This window comes from Sceloporus undulatus, chromosome 4 (assembly GCF_019175285.1).
Source record: "Sceloporus undulatus isolate JIND9_A2432 ecotype Alabama chromosome 4, SceUnd_v1.1, whole genome shotgun sequence".
NCBI classification, from domain to species: domain Eukaryota; kingdom Metazoa; phylum Chordata; class Lepidosauria; order Squamata; family Phrynosomatidae; genus Sceloporus; species Sceloporus undulatus.
Genome location: NC_056525.1, coordinates 221656508 through 221678367, shown reverse-complemented (window position 1 = coordinate 221678367; position 21860 = coordinate 221656508). Strand labels below are relative to the sequence as shown.

Below are 21860 nucleotides of genomic sequence, written 5' to 3'. Positions count from 1 at the left end.
ATCAGTTTGGAGGAAGGAATATTTTCTCAAAATTTTACTACTTTCCCCTTCTCTTGTTTAACTGTTAGGATCACAGTATTGCATCAACATCTTTTTCTTCAAGACCTATACAGGAATCTCTTTGAGCCCAGCCACATTGTTCATAAATCATCCAGAAGTGTCACTGCTGAGTGATTGAAATGATATAAAGCATTCCCTCCTTCAATACTCAGAGTTTGAAACAGGTTGTCTTTAAAGCATCTCCCACACAGCTCACAACAAGGGCAATACCATATGGTTGGTTCAGAGCTGAGTGAGCTTTATATAGCTCCTTATTTATATCTGCATTCAGCAGTAAGAACAAAATTAATTTTGGGGCCAGAAAATGGAAAGCAAGTTCTCTACTCAACAATGGAATTTTTACTGCATAAAGTGGCTCATTTTCAAAGAGAGAAATGCAATCTTGCTTATAGAGCAAACTTTCAAACTTGGAAAGTTTTCCCTTCTATTCCCAAGATCACTGAGTTTCCCGACTTACATTTTTCTCCCCTTCTTTTTATGTCCTCTCTTTTTCATATTTTAGATAATTAACAAGTTAGAGGTTTCGCTAACAGTTGAATTGGACAGACATGCAGAAAAACAGATTATGAAAATATAATTGTTCACAAAGTAACTGAGTTTATGAAAATCTCAAGCTATTTGGATGGAGAACAAAATAAATTTTCTTATCATTTTATACCTGCCACATAAAGAATGAAAAGCATAATTGTGGAAGATGTGCTTTTTTAATATGAAACAAATGCAAACATTAAGAATGCCATTCCTTCATGTCTGAAAACAGATTTTTGTGTGTTTGTGCAATGTGGAATTTGGTTATAAAAATCTCATGAACAACAAAGAATCCTGTCGCACATTAAAGATGAAGAAATTTTAGTTTGTATAATTTCTTTTGTAAGACAGAGCATGAACCATTCCCTTATCTAGTGCTGAATTTGTAACTAATTATCTTCTAGGCCAATTGCTGTTGGCTCAAACCAAAAGCCATAATAGTGTTTATTCTAGATGCTCAGGTTCTGACTGGATTGAATTACCAAAGGGAGAGCCATCAGTAAGATCTCCAATTGCTTCTGTCGTTTGTACATGGCATACTGAAAGAGCAATCAAAATCCACTTATTTTAAAATTGCAGAGGAGCATAGGGGATATTATTATTTATTACTAAAATCAGAGAATCGTGGAATCGTAGAGTTGGAAGAGACCACAAGGGCCATCCAGTCCAACCCCCTGCCATGCAGGAAATCTCAATCAAAGCATCCCCGACAGATGGCCATCCAGCCTCTGCTTAAAGACCTCCAAAGGAGGAGACTCTGCTACACTCCGAGGGAGTTTGTTCCATTGTCGAACAGCCCTTACTGTCAGGAAGTTCCTCCTAATGTTGAGGTGGAATCTCTTTTCCTGTAGCTTGCATCCATTGTTCCGGATTCTGTTCTCTGGAGCAGCGGAAAACAAGCTTGCTTCCTCCTCAATATGACATCCCTTCAAATATTTAAACAAGGCTATCATATCACCTCTTAACCTTCTTTTCTCCAGGCTAAACGTCCCCAGCTCCCTAAGTTGTTCCTCATAGGACATGGTTTCCAGACCCTTCACCATTTTAGTCGCCCTCCTTTGGACACGCTCCAGTTTCTCCACATCCTTTTTGACTTGTGGTGCCCAGAACTGGACACAATATTCCAGGTGGGGCCTGACCAAAGCAGAATACAGTGGCACTATTACTTCTCTTGATCTAGACACTATACTTTTACAGTATTGATGCAGCCTAAAATTGCATTGGCCTTTTTAGCTGCCGCATCACAATGGACGTTATCAGACAAGGGAAATTGGAAGTATAATCCAATGGCAATCCAAATGCAATCATGGGGTTTAACGTTATTGCATGATAGACTACCACACACAATTGCGGGCAATGGGAAGTCAGTTTGAATGCAATTCGAATTCACGTAAATTTGCTGAACTAGGCATGTAGTATGATATGGCTGGAAGATTGGATAACTTTAAAAGATAAATATGTATTAAATTTAGAAGGTGAAAATTTACGATTTGGCTGGCACGGATATTTATGGTACAGGAAAATGGCTATTCATAAAGATTTTGTAAATAATCCTTTCAGGAAAGCATTGATGGAAATTTGGAATGTGGTTAAGGGAAAATTCTATTTTAAAATGCCTGGATGGGTATCTACCCATGAAGCATTCGCAAACAGATGGGATACAGGCGAAGATTGGCTGAGGTATGAACATTTAATTAAATCTACTGAAACTCGAAATATAATAATAAAAACCAGAGAAGAGATATAGATGGAAGGAAGATATGTAAACTGGTTTACATATTATCAAATTAAGAAAAGATTAGTGGAAGATATGGAAACTCCGGGTATTGATTTAAAGCTGACGAATTTAGATAAAATAATTTTTGATGATGGAGGAAAAAAAATCTCTAAATATTATAATTTTTTTAGGGAAAGGGAATACGAAAAAGAACCTGTGAAACAATTTATGATAGATTGGGCTAAGGATTTGGGGAGAGAAATACCATTGGACGCCTGGGAATTGGCGTGGAAAAGAACTAAAGCTTTTACTAGCTGTCAGGACTTAAAAGAGAACTTCCTAAAAGTTAGTAATAGGTGGTATTATACCCCAGCTAGAAAAAAAAAGATGTTTAAAAAAGATAGTGATCTTTGCTGGAGATGTCATGAAGAAAAGGGCACAACAATCCACATGTGGTGGAAGTGCGAAAAGGTTAAAGAGTTTTGGAACGAAATTCACTCTATAATGCAAAAAATCTTAGGTATAACATATAAGAAAAGACCAGAAGTTTATCTTCTAAATATGACTTACTACTTGGATTCGGAGGATGAAAGGAGGGTATGGAAGTTTTTTTTTGTATATGATAACATTGGCTAGATTGATACTGGCCAAACACTGGAAAAGTGAAGAAAAATTGCAAATTGAGGACTGGCTAACAAAGCTAAATGATATAAGACAAATGGATTTACTTACATGTAAACTGAGTGATGAGAAGAAGAAGAATATTGATAAGGAATGGGAACAGGTAGCTGTATTCCTACAAACAAGATGGGGTCTGGATGAAAACCTGGCAAGATGGATTATATGATAATGTAATTAACTGGAGGATATGGGAGCTAATTTGTGGATTACACAGGATGAAAATAACCCAGATATATGATATTAAATGATCACAGTTCTAAACGGGATTATTTGGATAAATATCTTTGGGGATTTTAAAGAGTTATGCACAATGTTAAGTAACTTGATTTGGGGCATTACTTGAGTTTGTTAAGTTATGTTTTGACTTGATTGAAAACTCCCCATTTGTAAAAAGGAATTGTGTATTGTTTATAGGCAAGAAGCAGTAAGAAAGCAGGAGATCAACACAAAGAAATTTTATTTTTTATGAAGACAGGAAGAATTCACGCCAAAAACATCGGGTGGAAATGTTATAAGTTATCATTTACATTGTACTATATAAAATCGTGTAAATCAGCGTAATTGTGAATGGATGTGATTGTAAAAAATTAATAAAGAGAATTGTTTTCAATTAAAAAAACAACAACTGTAATATATATATATATAAGAACTAGCAAATTCACGTGAATGCGTTCTGGCCCCACTTTCTTTTCATTCGAAATTAAGAGAAATTCCTCCCGTGTGATAAACTCCACAGTTGACTCATGTTCAACTTGTGATCTACTGCTACGACTATATCCCACCCTTCTCCCAAGGCTTACAATATTTAAAAAAAACTGTAACACCTGTCTCTTGGGGAATACAGGAGGAAAAACTATTGTTTCTCAGGAATGATGGGCTAATCTCTCCCTTGTGCCTTCTGGCTTACATGATTTATAGTCACTGTCTTGTAGGCGGTTACAGTGAATATTGAAAAATATATGGAATTGAAATTACCTGGCCATCCAAATGTTGGACTTCAACTCACAGCAGCTGTAGCTAGCATAGCCAATGGTGAGGAAGACTGAAACCTGATGTCGAGCATCTGGAGGACTACAGGTTTGTTTAGTGTGCCTTTAAGTTATTTCCAACTTATGGCAACCCTAAGGGGTCATATCATGGGGTTTTCTCAGCATGATTTGTTCAGAGATGGTTTGTTCTTGCCTTCCTTTGAGGTAGAGAAATTGTGATTTGTTCAAGGTCATCCAGTGGATTTCAGTGGCTGAGTGTGGATTTGAAGCAGTCAAAGGCAATGGAAAGCCCCTTCTGAACAAATCTTGTTTGTGACATTGAAGGCTTTCATGGCTGGCATCCATAGTTTTTTGTGCGTTTTTCAGGTTATGTGGCCATGTTCTTGAAGAACCCACAAAACATTATAAATCTTGTTTGGCTAACTCTTTATGTTTTTAACTGGTTTTAACTAATTCCATACTTTTTTAAAAATGTTTGTATGTTATGTCTGTTTATCTAAGATGGTTTTAAATGTTGTAAGCCACCTTGAGTCTTGAACTGGGTAAAAAGTGGAATATAAATAAATATAATTGTGAGTCATACACATTCTCAGCCCCAGAGAAACCCCATGATAGGTTTGCCTTAGGATCACTGTAAGTTGGAAACTACTTGAAGGCACACAACAACAGTAACAATAATAGTAGAAAAAAATAAATCATGTGCACTGAATGAAGAGGCGATGCAATCAGAACAACTGGATTTGTTGCACGCAGGCAGAACATCCATACTTTTATTAAAGAGCCTATAACATCAAACATTAACACACATTCTACATACCTGGTGGAAAATCCATGTTCATCTCTAACACAGATAGGTATGGCTATGCTCTGCCTTGGGAATTCCTGCTTAATGATAGCTGGTGGGCTCCAGCATGGAACGGTGGTGGGATCATTTGTGCCAGGTCTGAAGCTTAGCAACATGTACTTTTGAAGTGGGAGCACATCAGAAACAGACTGGCTAATGTCATGCATCAAGTCCCAGAAAAGAATGGAACTTGATTTGGCAGTATCTGACTCCATGGCTGAGCAGATGCTGAATGTACTACTGTCTGGAACGTGTAAGAACTGGAAAGAAAATAAGGAAGAGAGTACAAGCTGTCATTTGCCTGAATTTCTTAATGTAAGGTTAAATTCCTGCAGAATTCATTGAGAAGTAGGCATAATTCAGAGTATGTTAATCATATTTAAAATCTTCTAAAACTACATCATAGCCACAGCTACTTAATATGCCAGATCAAAGGAGAACAGAGAGATACCCATGGATATCTCATCAGCTGCCTCTGCACAGCTGAAAAACATCCAGGTTTCCACTACTTTAACTGCTTATGGCTCAGTGTAATGGAATTCTGGGATTTGTAGTTTTGTATGATATTAAAGCTCTGGTGCCACAACAAATTACAGGATACTATAGCACTAAGCCATGGCAGATAAAGTGGTGTCAAACAGGATTGTTTCTGCAGTGCGGATGCAGCTTTCTTCAATAAAAATTAAAAATAGATTTAAAATATATTCAGGTACAAACTTTACATTCCTTTGAGGGAAATGTATAAAGCTGCAGTTTTACATTAAAATTATAGTGTATCTGTGCATACTTATCTAAAGATTATTTTAAAGGTTTTTTTTTAATTATTGTTGTTGCTAGAATGAAGGAATAGATGGCATCATTGAAGACCCCCCCAAGGATCATATAGCTTTGAAGCACTTATAACCCTACAGATTTTAAGTTGAGGTGCTGTAAACAATTTCAGCCTGCAAGCAGATGTACCTCTTCTATATGAGAACTTGGTAAAAAATTCTTAGAACTGTTTCAACAGCTATTATATATTATGCTGCCTCTGTTTCAGCAGCAGCCTTCAGCTTCTGAACAGATGGGGACCAGGCACAACTAATTCCATAAAGTATTGAGATCTTCTACTATGCAGAGATCATACGTTAATTACCAGAGTTGACTGTACTGTGACATCTATGTTTTCAATTAAAATAACCTAAAGTGGGTGACTTTTATTAACTCCTGATCCATTGTTTTTCTTTCAATGAGAAGTTTAGACTTTATATAAATATGACTTTCTACCCATTGTAGAAATTAAACAAAAACACTGTTAATATTTTACCTCCTCTGTTAGCTGGGACTTCATAACTGATAGCTGTGGTTTATAATAGATTTGATATGGAGTATTATTGACAATGATACTCTTGTCCTCAATCTGCAGGATCTGAATACCACGCTGAACAATGGAAGAAATGCAGAACTGACACAACTGCAAGATAAAGCAGTAATAGAATATTATAAACAAACATATTTTTCCAACATAGCAAGCTTATAAATCCTCCCCCCTCCCTGGAAATAACATAGCAAGATTGCATGTGCATTAGTGTAAGTACTTTAGAGGGGAAAAAAACCTCTGCTTGCAACTACCTTCTTATAAAGCCTATTCATCCGACAGCTCTTTCTTTTTCAAAATAGCTTGAAGCTTAGTCTTCAGGACCAGCCTCTACTTAGCTGCACCAATAGAAGCGCATCATCTTCCTTCATAACTACTCTTTTGTCTCAAAGTAAGTGAGAAAATGATTTACACTGGTTCAGGTTCCCATGGGTGGAAATATGGTAAGCATTATTCTTATTTGTAACTGAAACTATTTTGTGCAGCAGAAAATAAGTGTAGCAAGAACTAGGTATTGGTGGAGTTGGCAGTATAGGCTTTAATAAGGCACAAAAATTATTTCCTAAAAAAGGTAGATGAGAAAAAGATATAATTAAAATGATTGCTGCCAGCTTTCAGCCTTTATGACCTTATATCAACAGGATTTTATTGGGAGCAACCACTTGACTACTTCATCTGCGGCCAAGGAGTATATATGCATCAAGAAACATGTAGCCAGTATGGATCCAGTTGTTCTGCTGCAGATATGATAAACTCCAGCACTCCTTTTGCATCATGGCTGCAGGAGATAACTGACACTGAGAAAGCACTAGTTTTCCTCACCACATTTTGTAATGACTTTTATAATTATGTAATTCTGGTTCAGTTCGCAGTGCCAGTGTTTCTTCAATCAAAGTCTCAAGGAGACTGTCTCTTACTATCCCTAGTATACCATACAAAACTCAAGAGTTATACAGAGGTTTGAGTTATACTGATCTCCTCAGTTATATAGGGTCTATCTGCCCCTGGCAATCCCAGAGAAAGACAATCATTCTCTTTCCTCTTTCACTCTTTCCCGCACAGTGTGTTTTTGCAATTGATAAGATTCAGAAGAGAGCACAGGGCTGAGGATCTTGTGCTACCACTGGGGTATGAATGAAGGATACTTTTCCTTCTTGATATGGCTCCATGCATTATTTTGTGTGCCTATCAACAATGCAGAGGACATGAAAGATCTGATCTCTGCCTAGAAGCAGGGGAATTCAGATCTTTCCTGGCAGTAGCATAGATAGGGGTCACCAGTGGAATAATCCTTCTACACATGTTACTGACACTAGTGACTTTGATGTACCCCCTTCATATGCTACAGCCACACTACTGCTTCTGGAGCATAAGGCTAAATTGCAGCTGCACCATGCATGGCCACACAAAATAACCTATGATGCCAGATAGATTGGGAAGAAGTGTCTCCTTGACAACAACTCTATGACTCCTTGTCTGTTAGGAAAATAACTTATAATAAATCCTGGATAGACTGACTCATTCTCTCTCCAGAAGTTTTCAATGCAGGAGAGGAATTCTGATGATGGATAAAGCAGGAATTATATTTTGTCAATTTCCCTGATATCCTGCATCCCCCAGAAAATCTGCTCAGAGGGGTGAGATCACTACCCTTGCTAAATCTTGTTGCAATGGAACTGTTAAAGTACTGTACTGCAATTTGAAGTGATTTCTGTGGCACACCTATTATTATTATTATTATTATTATTATTATTATTATTATTAACCTTTATTTATGAAGCGCTGTAAATTTACACAGCGCTGTACATGCAATCTTTTTAGTTAGACGGTTCTCTGCCCTCGGGCTTACAATCTAAAAAGACATGACACAGAAGGAGAAGGGAGTGGTGGCGGGAAAGGGTAAGAGGTCTAGCAGTTCCTCTCTACCTCCGAGGCCTGGACCAAGGCAGATGGACTGGAGGGAGGGCTTGGCTTCAAAAAGGAAGGTTAATCTTCATCCAGGGAAAATACATACTCTCAAGTAGGATAATACATATACAATACATAGCAATACAGGAAATGGTTCGATAAACAGGCAACAAAAGAACATCAGATAGTAAGCGACAATTATGCAATGCCTGGGAACGCTTCTCTGAACAGGATGGTTTTGAAGCTAGTTAAAGAAGTGATGGCTCTTGCTTGTGGGGGAAGAAGGTTCCAGGCGTGAGGGGCAGCAAGTGAAAAGGGGCGAATCCGGGATGGGGCAAAGGAAATCCTGGGCTGAGACAGGAACCCTTGACTACCAGAACGGAGGGCCCGAGTGGGAAGGTGAGGAGAAAGAAGGTCTGATAAGTAAGCAGGGGCCAGTCCATGGAGGGCTTTGAATGTCGACAGCAGGAGCTTGTACTGAATGCGGAAAGGGAGAGGGAGCCAGTGAAGGGATGCCAACACAGGGGAGATGTGGTCAGAGCGGTGGGCGGAAGTGATAATGCGTGCAGCTGAATGCTGGACAGAGATTAAAGGACGGAGGTGAGAAAGAGGAAGCCCAGCCAGGAGGACGTTACAATAATCAAGTCGTGAGATCACTAGGGCATGGAAAAGGATCTTGGCAGTAGAGGCGGAGAGATATGGTCAGATTTTGGCAGTATTGTACAAAAAGAATCTACAAGCCTTGGCTGTGGTCTGGATCTGAGGGATACATGACAGAGAAGAGTCAAAGATAAAACCAAGACTGCGGGCTTGCTGGACTGGTTGAATAGAAATGTTGTCCATAGAGACAGAAAAGGAGTGTTGAAGGGTGGGCTTGGGAGGAAAGACAAGAAGCTCCGTCTTGGACATGTTGAGCTTCAAACGCCAATGGCGCATCCACTGCGAGACAGCTGTAAGGCAAGACGAGACTTGCTGTTCAAGTCTTGGAGAAAGGTCAGGGGCAGAAAGATACAGCTGGGTGTCATCAGCAAACCGATAGTAGGAAAAACCAAAAGAGCTGATGAGTTTTCTTAAGGACAGTGTGTAGAGAGAAAACAGAAGGGGACCCAGAACAGAGCCCTGGGGAACTCCAACAGATAAGGGAACAGAAGAAGAAGTCTGACCCCTGCAACTACTGCAAAAGATCTGCCAGACAAGTAAGATCTAAACCAGTCGAGAACAGAGTCTGAGAACCCAAGGTCAGAGAGTATGTCAATTAGGAGACAGTGATCAACAGTGTCAAAGGCTGCAGACAAATCGAGAAGGATGAGAACAGAGTAAAGGCCATTAGCCTTGGCCTGTAAAAGGTCATTTGAGATCTTAGTGAGAGCTGTCTCTGTGGAATGCTTTGGGCGGAAACCAGACTGAAAGGGATCAAGGATGGAGTTGGCACAGCAACAACAGTGACTCTTACCATATCTATGTGGGGGCTGAGTCCCATTTCTGGAATAAATCCTCTGTGTCAGTGGTAAGAACCTGACATACTAAAACCCTGTGAAATTCATGGGGTCACCATAAGTCAGTGCTTCTCCATTATTTTCTGTCATGCCCCCCCTAGGAAGAAGAAAACATTTCGCGCCCCCTGCGCGACTGTAAATAGTATCATTTGTCTATAAAATTGTTATAAGTACACCTCTGCATAACAGAGCCTCATGCCCCCCTTTACGGAGCCTTGCGCCCCTCCTGGGGGGGCCTGCCCCACTATTTGAGAAAGGCTGCCATAAGTTGACAGGTGACTTGAAGGCATGTATACAGACACATATATTGGAGTTTGGAAGCAGTGTGTTTATGTGAATTTACATCACTTAGCAGATCATCCCAAATGACTGTTTTCTTGTGGATACAGTATATTTCATCAGACAGTCTTTTACATATACTTATTCTTGAATGACATAAATATTTCTGAATTTGATACTGGATATGTACAAACAGATTCCATTCTAGTATTTAAATGGAATTAATCTCAAATATTTCTTACTTTCTGATGTCCTGGAAAAGCTCCAAGTCTTATTTCAGCTTCAACAAACCCTTCTTCATCCAAAGTCACCACCTCCTCATTGTCACCATCCTTCCATTTTGGTGATGTCATGTTGTGGACCAGCTTGATTGCTACTGATTTGTGTACAGTGTTAGTGTTTGCCCAGTATATTCCAATTTGGAAAGCCTCCTGCAACAAAAACATTTTTATCACACTCAGCACATCCTTATAGTTAAATTTTATGTTATTTTCATTCTCTTTATTTTGTATAACATCAATCAATATTATCTAATGTGCATGCTGAATCATGACTATTTGTGAAATTTTATGGTCCTTGGATGAAGTAAATAATGCACCGCAGCCTATACTTGCCATGGGAGGTTCTTTAATATTGTGATAAAGAAATAGTTGGGACCCTTACTGTCCATGGTGAAGTGTAGACTTCATGAACAGTCAATTGCTGTCTGATGTTGCTCTCCCTGTAAAGGGTTACAGATGAGAAGGGCCTATTTGACATTGGAAACTGTTGTGTGTGAATGGATAGAGAACCTAATGCCACTGCCCAAGTGCATGTATGTAGGTGTGCTGTTGTTAACTGCCCTGACGTTGACCCTGACTCATAATGCTCTTCTGGATGAGACATCTCCAAACCCCACTATACTCGACTGCTCTGCTTAGGTCCTGTAAATTCAGAACTGTGACCTTCATGATTGAGTCTATCCATCTGGCGTGTGTCTTTCCTCCTCTTCTACTACTGTCTACCTTTCCTAGCATTATTGTCTTTTCTAATGAGTCATCCCTTCTCATTCATGTATCCAAAGTACAACAGCATCAATTTGATCATCTTGGCTTCCAGGGAGCGTTCAAGTTTGATCTATTTCAAAGACTCATTTGATTGTCGTTTTGGCCATTCACAGTATCCTCAGCACTCTTCTCCATTACCACATCTCAAATGAGTTGATTTTCTTCCTGTCTACTTTCTTCACTCCCCAGCTCTTATATCTGTACATGGTGATAAGGAATACAATGGATTGGATGATTCTAACTTGAGTGCTCAGTTGTATAGCTTTACTTTTTAGGATCTTGTCTAGATCTTTCATAGTTACCCTTCCCATTCCGAGTCTTCTTTGTATTTCTTGACTGCAATCTTCATTCTGATCAATGTTCATATGTATGTACTAGGACTAAAATTCCTTTCATTTCTTGTACACCCAACATAGTACCCCCCCCAAAAAAAAAAGAAAGAAAGAAAGAAAAAGAAAAAAAGAACAAGAACAAGAACAAGAAAAAGAAAAAGGATGGACCCAGAAACAAAAGGTTAAATCTCTCGAAGGACAGATGGCAATATTTCAAATCATGGGGATGGGCAAGTTTAATTAACAGAGCTTAGCTTGTGGGAGATGGGTAAACTGAATTAACAGACCTTAGCATAGCCAATGTGATAAGGAGATTATTTCTGTTCTTTCATGGAACTTCCCTTTAAAATTCTTCACTGCTCAGAACATTATTTTCAGAATAGTTATTCTCACATTCCACAGCAGACCCATTTTGACTAGGAGGTACATGGAAAATTCATTGTTTGCCCTGCATTAGAACCAACTGAATAACCGGAGCAAGATTTTAGGTGGAAATCATGGGGGGGGGGGGGGGGGGGGGGGGGGGGGGGGGAGAGACGCCTGCCACTGTGTCTAACTATGAACACCCTGAAAGTTAGTTCCCCTCATCATAGCCCAGTACAGGCCTTATATCCTTTGATCAGGCTCTGTCCACTCAACATGAAATTAAAGTAACTTCAAACAAAATGAGTGTATCGACTTCAACAGTAATCTTGCCTGAAAATTTGGAGGTATCATGGTTTTCCCAGCAGGTATCTGCAGCATGATCTTCTCGCCTTCAAACAGCCAAAGATCCCACTTGGAATGATTGATCAGCAGAGCCCATGGCAGGAGTTCTATCAGCAGCGTTTTCACACATGGCTTCCACACTGACAATTTCACTCGCATAGGGCTATCCCACTGAGTGAGCTGTTCACTGCTGTTTTGAGCAAGATATCAAAGGAGAGATAAAAGAAAACTGTTAATTCACTGGTAAGATTTGCAGTTCTAGCCATTCATAAAGCTTTTGTTATGTTGCAGTGCCTCCCGATAACAGATATGATTCTGAAATACAAAGATAATCTGCTAGGGCAAATCTGTCCCTGATTTAGGGGGGGATTGAAACAGACCTTTATTCAAGGATCAAAAAGCAAAGCATATTTTAAAATAATTGAATCAAAAGTGATAGAAGAACACCATCTGGCATCAAGTCTACCTCCTTGTTTCTTACTCCAACAAAAAATGATAGCAAATTTGCTTCCTTGCAAATATGACTTCTATTTTTAATATTTTCATTACCTACTATATGTTGGCATGTTTAAAAAATACTCTGCATTGAAATAGTGGAACAAAAGCACATGTAAATACACCATGAGAACTGAAAACGGAATTCTTGAAAAAAAAATTTTTTTCCAGAATTCAAAGTTGTTGTTAAAAAGCTATGTTCTAACTTGTTAAAAAGTTATGTTCTAACACATTGGCTGATTTTCTTATCCACTATGAATTCTTTTAGTATGCTTTCTTGATATCTTTTACTTTATAATGTCAAATGTTTTAATTCTTATTTATTTACATACATACTTAATCTCTGACATTGAAGCTCCCTTTTACAATATCTTGTTATGCCCCCATCTGCCTTCTTCTTCCTTGTCCCCTGTATAGGATGGTGAGGGTCACTGAGAAAACAGACTTTTTGGTGACATGGTGCAGCAGCATGTCCCCAGTAAACAATGCAAAAAGACTGAACTGGGATAAAATGGGATTCTGTTCTATCTGACTGTGTAGCTTTGTGTGCCTGCCTACAACAGGCAATGAAAAAACAGCTGGCTCTAGAATCTCTTACTGTGCATACATGAACAGCAAAACAGAGATAAAAGGGAAAAAAGCCTTATCAGCTACCCACAGCAGGTTTTTAAAAATTGTAGTCAGGCCACCGAAGTGGGAATCATTAGAAAAAGCTGGTAAAGAAAAAGTCATTACTAGAGGCAATTCAGAAAAAGCTTTCAAGTGGTCTCTAGAAGGTTCAAAATGTTTTTGTTTGGTCATGAAAGGTTTCACTGACCTGGTCATTTAATTTTACATGTGCCTAATGTTAGCTTTGAATAAAAAGTTAGCTTGAACATGTTCAACTGGTTTTCTTTTTTGTAGTGTAGGAATTTACCCTCTTCTTTTTATGTTATTTCCACTCTGGGTACCAAATTTTCTATTAAAGAAACAATGCCCAGGAATACATCTACTTGTTAACCGAGATATGCATCTATTGCTTTAGATCAGGGATGGGCAACTGTGAAAGACTAAGAGGTGCCTTATTAGCCCTCCAGGAGACCTTGGATGGCCGCATCTCCTCCTACAAAAAAATAATATATATTTTGCCCTCAAATGGGGCTATACTTTTGGGACTTCTTAGAGGGCATTTGAGGCAAAATGTTTTGTTTTGTTTTTAAATCAAAATCTTGCAAAACAAAAGTTAACCCCCTCGGGGCTTCAAACATTGTGGAAATGCCCTCCGCACTCCCTAAAATCATTTTTGGACATTTTGGAATAACAACAACAACAATAATAAATGGCCCTGGGGGGTGCATGCAGCCTGCAGATCACACTTTGCCCACAACTGCTTTAGATAGTTTGAAACTAATAAATTTTCAGAGTGTGTGTGTGTGTGTACACAAGCATACATACTACCTTTAGTTAGGACATAAAAGTACAGTCCGTCCTCGCCTTACGTGGGGGATCCATTCCGGATCCCTCCGCGTAAGGCGAATTCCGCCTATGCTTGAGCCCCATTGGAAACAATGGGGCTCGTGCGCGGCGGCGTGTGGGGAACAATGGGTGTGCGCGCCCATTCAATTGAATGGGATGCGCCGCCCCTTCTGCCCCGCGGCTTGAGCGCGTATGCTCAAGACCATGTATGGCGCGCCTGCGTATGGTGCGGGCACACTGTACTTCTAAATCATGCTAAAAGTTTATCTAGACAAGCATCTGGATTCCTACAGTGCTAGTATACTATCTTTTCATCTCAAAGATTACCACCATTCGCTCTGAGATAGTCCCTCCCGATTCTTCTGCTCATAATCTTCTATCACCATCACCTAAAAAAATTTCTGTGTTTCCTCTTGCTTCTTTGGATGAACACTCCACACTTCTGAACTCTTCCAAACCTGCAACCTGTTCTCTTGACCCAATTCCCACTCGTCTTCTAATTTCCATAGCTCCCAATTTTCTCCATATTTTCAATCTCTCTCTCTCTACAGGCTCCTTCCCGTTGGACTTTAAACATGTTCTCATTTCCCCAATTCTGAAAAAACCTTCTCTTGACCCCTCCTCTTTGTCTAGCTATCGTCCGATTTCTCTTCTTCCCTTTCTTTCTAAGGTTCTGGAACGGGTTGTTTATTCTCACTGTCTTGAGTTTCATGAAGCCAACTCCATTCTCGATCCCTTTCAGTCTGGTTTCCGCCCAAGGCATTCTACAGAGACAGCTCTCACTAAGATCTCAAATGACCTTTTACGGGCCAAGGCTAATGGTCTTTACTCTGTTCTCATCCTTCCTCGATTTGTCTGCAGCCTTTGACACTGTTGATCACTGTCTTCTAGTTGATATACTTTCTGACCTTTGGTTTTCAGACTCTGTTCTCGACTGGTTTAGATCTTACTTGTCAGACAGATCTTTTGCAGTGGTCACAGGTGATCAGACTTCATCCTCTGTTCCCTTATCTGTTGGAGTTCCCTAGGGTTCTGTTCTGGGCCCCCCTTCTGTTTTCTCTCTACACACTGTCCTTAGGTAAACTCATTAGCTCTTTTGGTTTTCCTACCATCTGTATGCCGATGACACCCAGTTGTATCTTTCCACCCCTGAACTTTCTCCAAGGCTTGAACAGCAAGTTTCGTCTTGTCTCACAGCTGTCTCGCAGTGTATGTGCCATCAGCATTTGAAGCTCAACATGTCCAAGACGGAGCTTCTTGTCTTTTCTCCTAAGTCCACCCTTCAACACTCCTTTTCTGTCTCCGTGGACAACATTTCTATTCAACCAGTCCAGCAAGCCCGCAGTTTTGGTTTTATCTTTGATTCTTCTCTGTCATGTATCCCTCAGATCCAGACCACAGCCAAGGCTTGTAGATTCTTTTTATACAATATTGCCAAAATCCAACCATATCTCACTGCCTCTACTGCCAAGATTCTGGTCCATGCCCTAGTGGTCTCACGACTTGATTTCTGTAACATCCTCCTGGCTGGGCTTCCTCTTTCCTACCTCCGTCCGTTAATTTCTGTCCAGCATTCAGCTGCACACATTATCACATTCGCCCACCGCTCTGACCATATCTCTCCTTTGCTGGCATCCCTTCACTGGCTCCCCCTCCCTTTCTGTATTCAGTATAAGCTCCTGCTGTCCACGTTTAAAACCCTCCATGGGCTGGCCCCTCCTTACTTATCACACCTTATTTCTTCTCACCTTCCCACTAGGGCCCTCCATTCTGGTAGTCAAGGTCAGCTGTCTCAGCCCAGGATTTCCCTGCCCCATCTCGGATTCGCCCCTTTTCACTTGCTGCCCCTCACTCCTGGAACCTTCTTCCCTCGCGAGCAAGGGCCATCACTTCTTTAACCAGCTTCAAAACGGAGCTGAAGACCGTCCTGTTCAGAGAAGTGTTCCCAGGCATTGCTTGATTGTCACTTGCTATTTGATGTTCTTTTTTGTTGCCTGTTTTACTGAACCATTTCCTGTATTGCTATGTATTTTATATTTATTATCCTATTATTTCTTAGAATGTATGCCATAGGCAGGTTTACTCTTTTACATTTATTGTTTGTATGTGCAGCGCTGTGCAAATGTACAGCGCTATATAAATAATAATAATAATAATAATAATAATAATAATAATAATTGTACTTTTCTTTTGTTTAGTACTTTATTGCATAAATTAATACATATAAAGTCTAGTGCAGTTTATTATTGCTATCATTTACAAAACTGTAATGAAGAGGGCAGCCTTCTGTTATTTGCTGAACTGGAACTGCAGTGCCAGTGTCTTAGGCAGAAACGTAGCTTTCAAGAACTATTATTATTATTTATTATTATACTTTATTTATATAGCGCTATAGATTTACACAGCACTGTACATACAAACAATAAAATTGATAAAAATGAAACCTGCCAATGGCGTACATTCTACAAAATACATATAAAACAATAGATAATAATACAAAATAATAATAATACAAACTATGTGATCCTTAGACTATAAGACCACTTTTCCTGAGATTCTGATGTCATTCTGTATTGCAACTTTGTTGGAATGTATTGGCGTTATCATGCTTTGTTATCATGGGAAGGTTTTTTGTGCCAAGTGTGAAAACTGGTTCATCTTGCACAGTACTATCACAACTGACTAGAACCAGCTAGCAAGGTATCTGTGAAGGGTCCTTCCCTATGTACGTGCCAAGAATTGAACTTAGCAGAATTGTACTGTACTCTGCTTTAGCTCTAAGCTATGGCTCTTCCCTGCCAAATTAACAGACTAGTAGATAATTAAAAAATATACAGAAAAATAAAATACATAATATTAAATCATTCAACAAAAACGCTGTTTCAGACATATAATTGGCAGATTTTTCAATGTGAACAATACTTCTCCAATGAGAAGCAGTTAACAAGACACAGTACCTGACAAAATCCTTCTTCGTATAAGGCCATACAGACTGAGGGGGACTGCCAAATCCATAGAAGTCAGCAAGTATTTCATTTGCAGTGCCACTTGTATTTGATTTGGTGGCTATCTGCTTAATAAGGGTTGTTGAGATAGGAACGGCACATTCAGATGGATCATCTTCTTCCCTGTCATAAGGATACAAAACAAAATAGGTGTGGTTTTCATTATACACCTTTATTTCAAAAAGCTTTATGTATGCTTTGCAGTATTGGTGTCCGACCTAGTACAGTGCGTCCTCGCCTTACGCGGGGGATCCGTTCTGGATCCCGCCGCGTAAGGCGAATTCTGCCTATGCTCGAGCCCCATTGGAAACAATGGGGCTCGTGCGGGGCGGAACGGGCATGCGCGCCCATTCAATTGAATGCGACGCGCCACCCCTTCCGCGCGCCGCAGCTTGAGCACATACGCTCAAGTCCGCGTATGGCATGGGTGCACTTTTGCAAATGATGTAGGAATACAGTTCTCATAATCTCTAGATAATATGGCCTATTATCAGACACAATTAGAGTTTCAGGCCAAAAGCATATGGGGAACGAAGTTTGGGAACCACTGCTTTGAGAAGTGGCATTGTTAGCCCCTGTCCAAGACACGGACAATTCTGAGAAGACTTTGCATTAGCTGGAGCTACTCTATAATCAAACATACTGAGGAATGAAGAGTATCCAATTCTGAACTTCCACTGGTGAAACAGTTCAATCCATCAAATGGGACAAGTGTAATCTTCCATGTGCCTTCAGGTTGTTTCTGACTTGTGGCAACCCTAAGGTGACCCTATCATGGGGTTTTCATGGCAAGATTTGTTCAGAAAGGGCTAATCTTCCATGTACACCCCAAAATCTCTAGAGATGGTTTCTGGCTTGTGTGGCGGCCAGTAGGGGGAGGTAAGGGGAATTTTTTTCCCATGTGTTGGTACTGCAGAGGCAGTGCAGTGGTAAATCTAGGCCAATGTTTTTAACAGGAAAAACCTTAAATATATACCTGGCTTGGAAGGTCAAATGATGAGTTAAATCTGGTTCTATGTTTTGCAATGGTTTTTCTTGCCCTTTTCCTGGAATCATTTGTATTTCGTTCAGCCCCAGGCTCCTTTTCTCTAAATGTATGATGATGGGATCAGGAAGATGGCTTCTCATGATAAAAAGAGGGCTGAAAACAATCTATAAAATCAAAAGAGCAGAACAATTTCAGCATTACGCTTGGATTGCTCCATCCAGCTGCAGCATTCCAGCTATAACAAACTGTCAATAAATCTCTGTTCAGGGTCAATCTGACCGTAATTATTTCTGCACATAAGAGGTAAGATCAATTTGGACAATGAGGAATGTACTCACAATTCGTTGCTCCACTTGAGAATTGGCCTCTAATGTCAAAACCATACACCAAACATAAATTATGGAGCTGTTTGAGGATGGCACCTGCAGACAGAAAGATAGACAGGAACTTGCTGAGGTTACTGTAGCCTCACAGAACTAAATATTTTATATCATCATCCACAACAAAAGACACAGTGCCAATTAGAAAGAAGATCAATTTCTCTCTGCTTTTTGCATATTATTTTTAGACACTATATAGGCCACTGGATTTAAGACCCAAAATCAGATGTGGAACTATTTACACAATTAGGAATTGAATAATTGTGGGGTGTGTTTTGTTTTTGTTTTTTTTCTGGAAGAGTAAATATCAGGCACCCAAGATGTATTGGAACTCTGGCAGGGAGTGTATAGGCAGCTTCAACTCTCTGCTATCAATCTTGTTCTGAATCAAGGGCTACAATCTTCCTGTTTGCTCAGAGAGGAATCTCCACCAGCACCAATTCAATCTTTTCTCCCAATGAAAATAGAAGGTGCAGGGCTGCAATTCTAGAACACAGAAGGGAATAAAAGGTTAATGTCCTCTACTACGGTTTCAATTTAGAAGAGGGTTCAGGTCCACTGTTTACTAAAAATAAAATCCATGCAATTGTGTCAATGGTGCCATGTCTAGTTTTGATCCTCAGAGGAGGAGTGAGAAATGTGTGGTTCTCCAGACGTTGCACTGCAATTACCCTTAAGCCTAGCCAGCACAACCTATTTTGTGGGATGGTAGGAGCTGCAATACAATAACATCAGAAGAGTCATACATTCTTTATGTCTGACTTAGATGATATACCTCCCTTAAAACAGGCAAGTGGATGGAATCTATCTATCTCATTCTATGAGACATCACAGTGCCATGACAGCACATCACAGGTAATGAGTCTAAGAGTGGGTAGTGCTTAGTCAACCATAATCCTAGCCTTTGGCTAAGAAAGAATATTATAACCCAGACAATTAAAACCTTTGATTTACAAAATATTTACTTGCATACCTGGACAACTGTGCTATATTCAGTGTGTTTAGACTCAAGTGATACATCTCTTGACCAGTCTTCATCTCCTTTAGCCTTCACACTCAATTCTGTTAATTCATTGTTTTCTAGGACGTAAGATGGCAGCTTCTGTTTAGGTGCAAGACAGTCAAAATGCTCCTTCACAACTGCCTGTCCATCTTGTCCAATATAATGCTGCACAACTTTCACCTCAATGCTTTCAGACAGGTAACTGCATACAATTTGTCTTCCACAAATGATAATCTAAGTTTTAAAAAATGCAAACACAAAGACATATTATACAGAAATCAAATCCTACTATGAAACACCAAATGTACAAATTATCATGTATATTTTATGGATATTCATACAGACATAAGGCTCCTGTCAATATAATGATCTCTGTCAGATAAACTATTTTTTATCATATGGAAAAGACGCCTTGTGTTGCATGCTCCCTCCTTGCTCCTCCTTTGTGTGCCTGACTTTGAGGAAAATATTGTGGTTTGTTAAACCACACTTCCTTAAACTTAGAAACCTACTTTAAATGGTATTTTCAAAAGCAGTCTACAAAATTAGGATCAGATTACTACATCTGAAATAGGTCATTAGGCCATGTGTGTGTATATATATGTTCCTTCAAGTCACCTGTTATCTTATGGTGAGCCAATGAATTTCATAGGGTTTTCTTAGGCAAGAAATACTCCAAGATAATTTGCCATTGCCTTCCTCTGAATATAGCCTAGCAATATCTGGCCTTCCTTGGTGGTCTCCCATCTGAATACTAAACCAGCCCGACTTCACTTAGTTTCCAAGATCAGATAGGAATGTTTCAATATAAAACTATAAATGCCACCATACATAAAGAAAAACTAAAATTTCAGAAACCACGAATTGTATCCCATTTTTATTTCTTTCATTTCAATGCAAAACCTATTCCACTTGTGCAAGTCATAGTGCAAATAGCTTTGTTACTCATTATAGCTTTGTGAGATTGTGGATGAACACGAGAATTGGACAATTAAGAAACAAGATAGGAAGAAAATCAATTCATTTGAGATGTGGTGCTGGACAAGAGTGCCGAGGATTCTGTGGACAACCAAAAAGACAAACGCATGGTCCTAGAGCAGATCAAGCCTGAACTCACCCTGGAAGCCAAGGTGATGGTACTTTGGCCACATCATGAGAAGAGAGGACTCATTAGAGACAAAAACAAAACAAAACAAACAAACAAACAAAAAACAAAAACAAAAAAACAAAACCCAATAATGCTGAGAAAGGTGGAGGGAAGTAGAAAGAGAGGAAGGTCTCATGCTAGATGGATGGATTCTATTAAGGAGGTCAGGTTTATGAATTTTCAGGACCTATGTAGAGCAGCAGAGGACAGGGAGCCTTGGAGATGAATCATTCACAGGGTCGCCATGGGTTGAGATCAACTTGAGGACAGTTAGCAACAACAGCAAATAGCTTCATTATGCGAAGGCCTCTTTGCACTGCTTAAACCATCACTGGAGAACAATGATACTTCTAAAACCTTTTACACTGGTATTTTGTCCACTTGGCCTAAAATATAGGGTTAATGTACATACAACAAACTGGTGGGATTGTTACAATCTAAAACCAGCATTGTTTTCAAAATAGTTTTATTTGGTTTATTCAGATACCAAGAATTGCTAACATGTATCAGCATGCTTGTTTCTATTACTGGGCTCAATTATCGTTAGTGGCATCTGCAGGTAACTTACTTTAGATGGAAAAAAGAATCACTGCGTAGAAAATCATCATGTACTGCACACATAAGAACACTTACTTGTTTTTGCACTCCATTGAGTGGCTGGACCTTGATAATAAGTGATGCTGTCCTTCCCTTGTACTGAATAGTTCTAATAAATGTTCCTACATTATCTATACTAAAAGGTTCAGACCACCGCCAATTTCCCCAACCTTCAATACAGATATGTAGCAGCTGAAAATGACAAACAAAAACAAAAGCAAACAATTAGAATTTAACTAATTAACTAATATAACAATTAGCTATGTTTATAGGAAAACAAAACAAAACAAACCTATATTGCTTGGAAAAGTACTGAAATTAATAAACATGTTTACTATCTTTAACTGGAAAAATAAACAAGCTGTATGACTCATGGACGCCTCTTTGCTCGAATGCCAAGGGCCTAGATAATCATGCATTCTATATTTAATAAAGTAAATAACTTTCAGTCCTGAAAAGTAAAATCTTACGCATAACTCCTCTATTTTAAGAGAGGCGAATTTGCACAGGTAAGAATGAACCAGGCCTACCATGCAGCTATTTATGCTGATACCATCTACCTATCTATCCATCAAGAGTGTTACAAATCTTATATCCTTGGAATGCTAGAATCAAATCAAAACAAAACATGAAGCTTTACAAAAAGGAGATAAGGAACCCTTCCCCACACACAGCAAGGACAATGAATCAAGGTTAATGGACCAAACATTCAAATTATGTTTTTTCCAGTGAAGTTTGACATTGGCCTTTAAGAGAGAGCCACAATAACAAACTGTTAAGATGCTACAACCCAGTAGCCTCCTGGCAGTTTTTGTTCTCCTCAGCACAAAATTGTATGTAAAACA

General features: G+C 39.3%; 1 protein-coding gene across 3 annotated transcripts in view; it reads right to left on the bottom strand.

Moving 5' to 3' along the window:
- The window catches only part of VPS13B (vacuolar protein sorting 13 homolog B), a 485868-nt gene that overhangs the window by 36244 nt on the left and 427764 nt on the right, over nucleotides 1–21860 (bottom strand). For all 3 annotated transcript variants that reach the window (XM_042465697.1, XM_042465696.1, XM_042465698.1), the window contains 9 exons: nucleotides 21052–21207; nucleotides 19242–19505; nucleotides 18227–18310; nucleotides 17877–18052; nucleotides 16853–17023; nucleotides 11934–12135; nucleotides 10102–10290; nucleotides 6126–6272; nucleotides 4793–5079 (listed from right to left, as the gene is read on the bottom strand). In XM_042465697.1, the coding sequence (XP_042321631.1) occupies nucleotides 4793–5079; nucleotides 6126–6272; nucleotides 10102–10290; nucleotides 11934–12135; nucleotides 16853–17023; nucleotides 17877–18052; nucleotides 18227–18310; nucleotides 19242–19505; nucleotides 21052–21207 (1676 nt within the window). The remainder of the gene's footprint in view (nucleotides 1–4792; nucleotides 5080–6125; nucleotides 6273–10101; nucleotides 10291–11933; nucleotides 12136–16852; nucleotides 17024–17876; nucleotides 18053–18226; nucleotides 18311–19241; nucleotides 19506–21051; nucleotides 21208–21860) is intronic.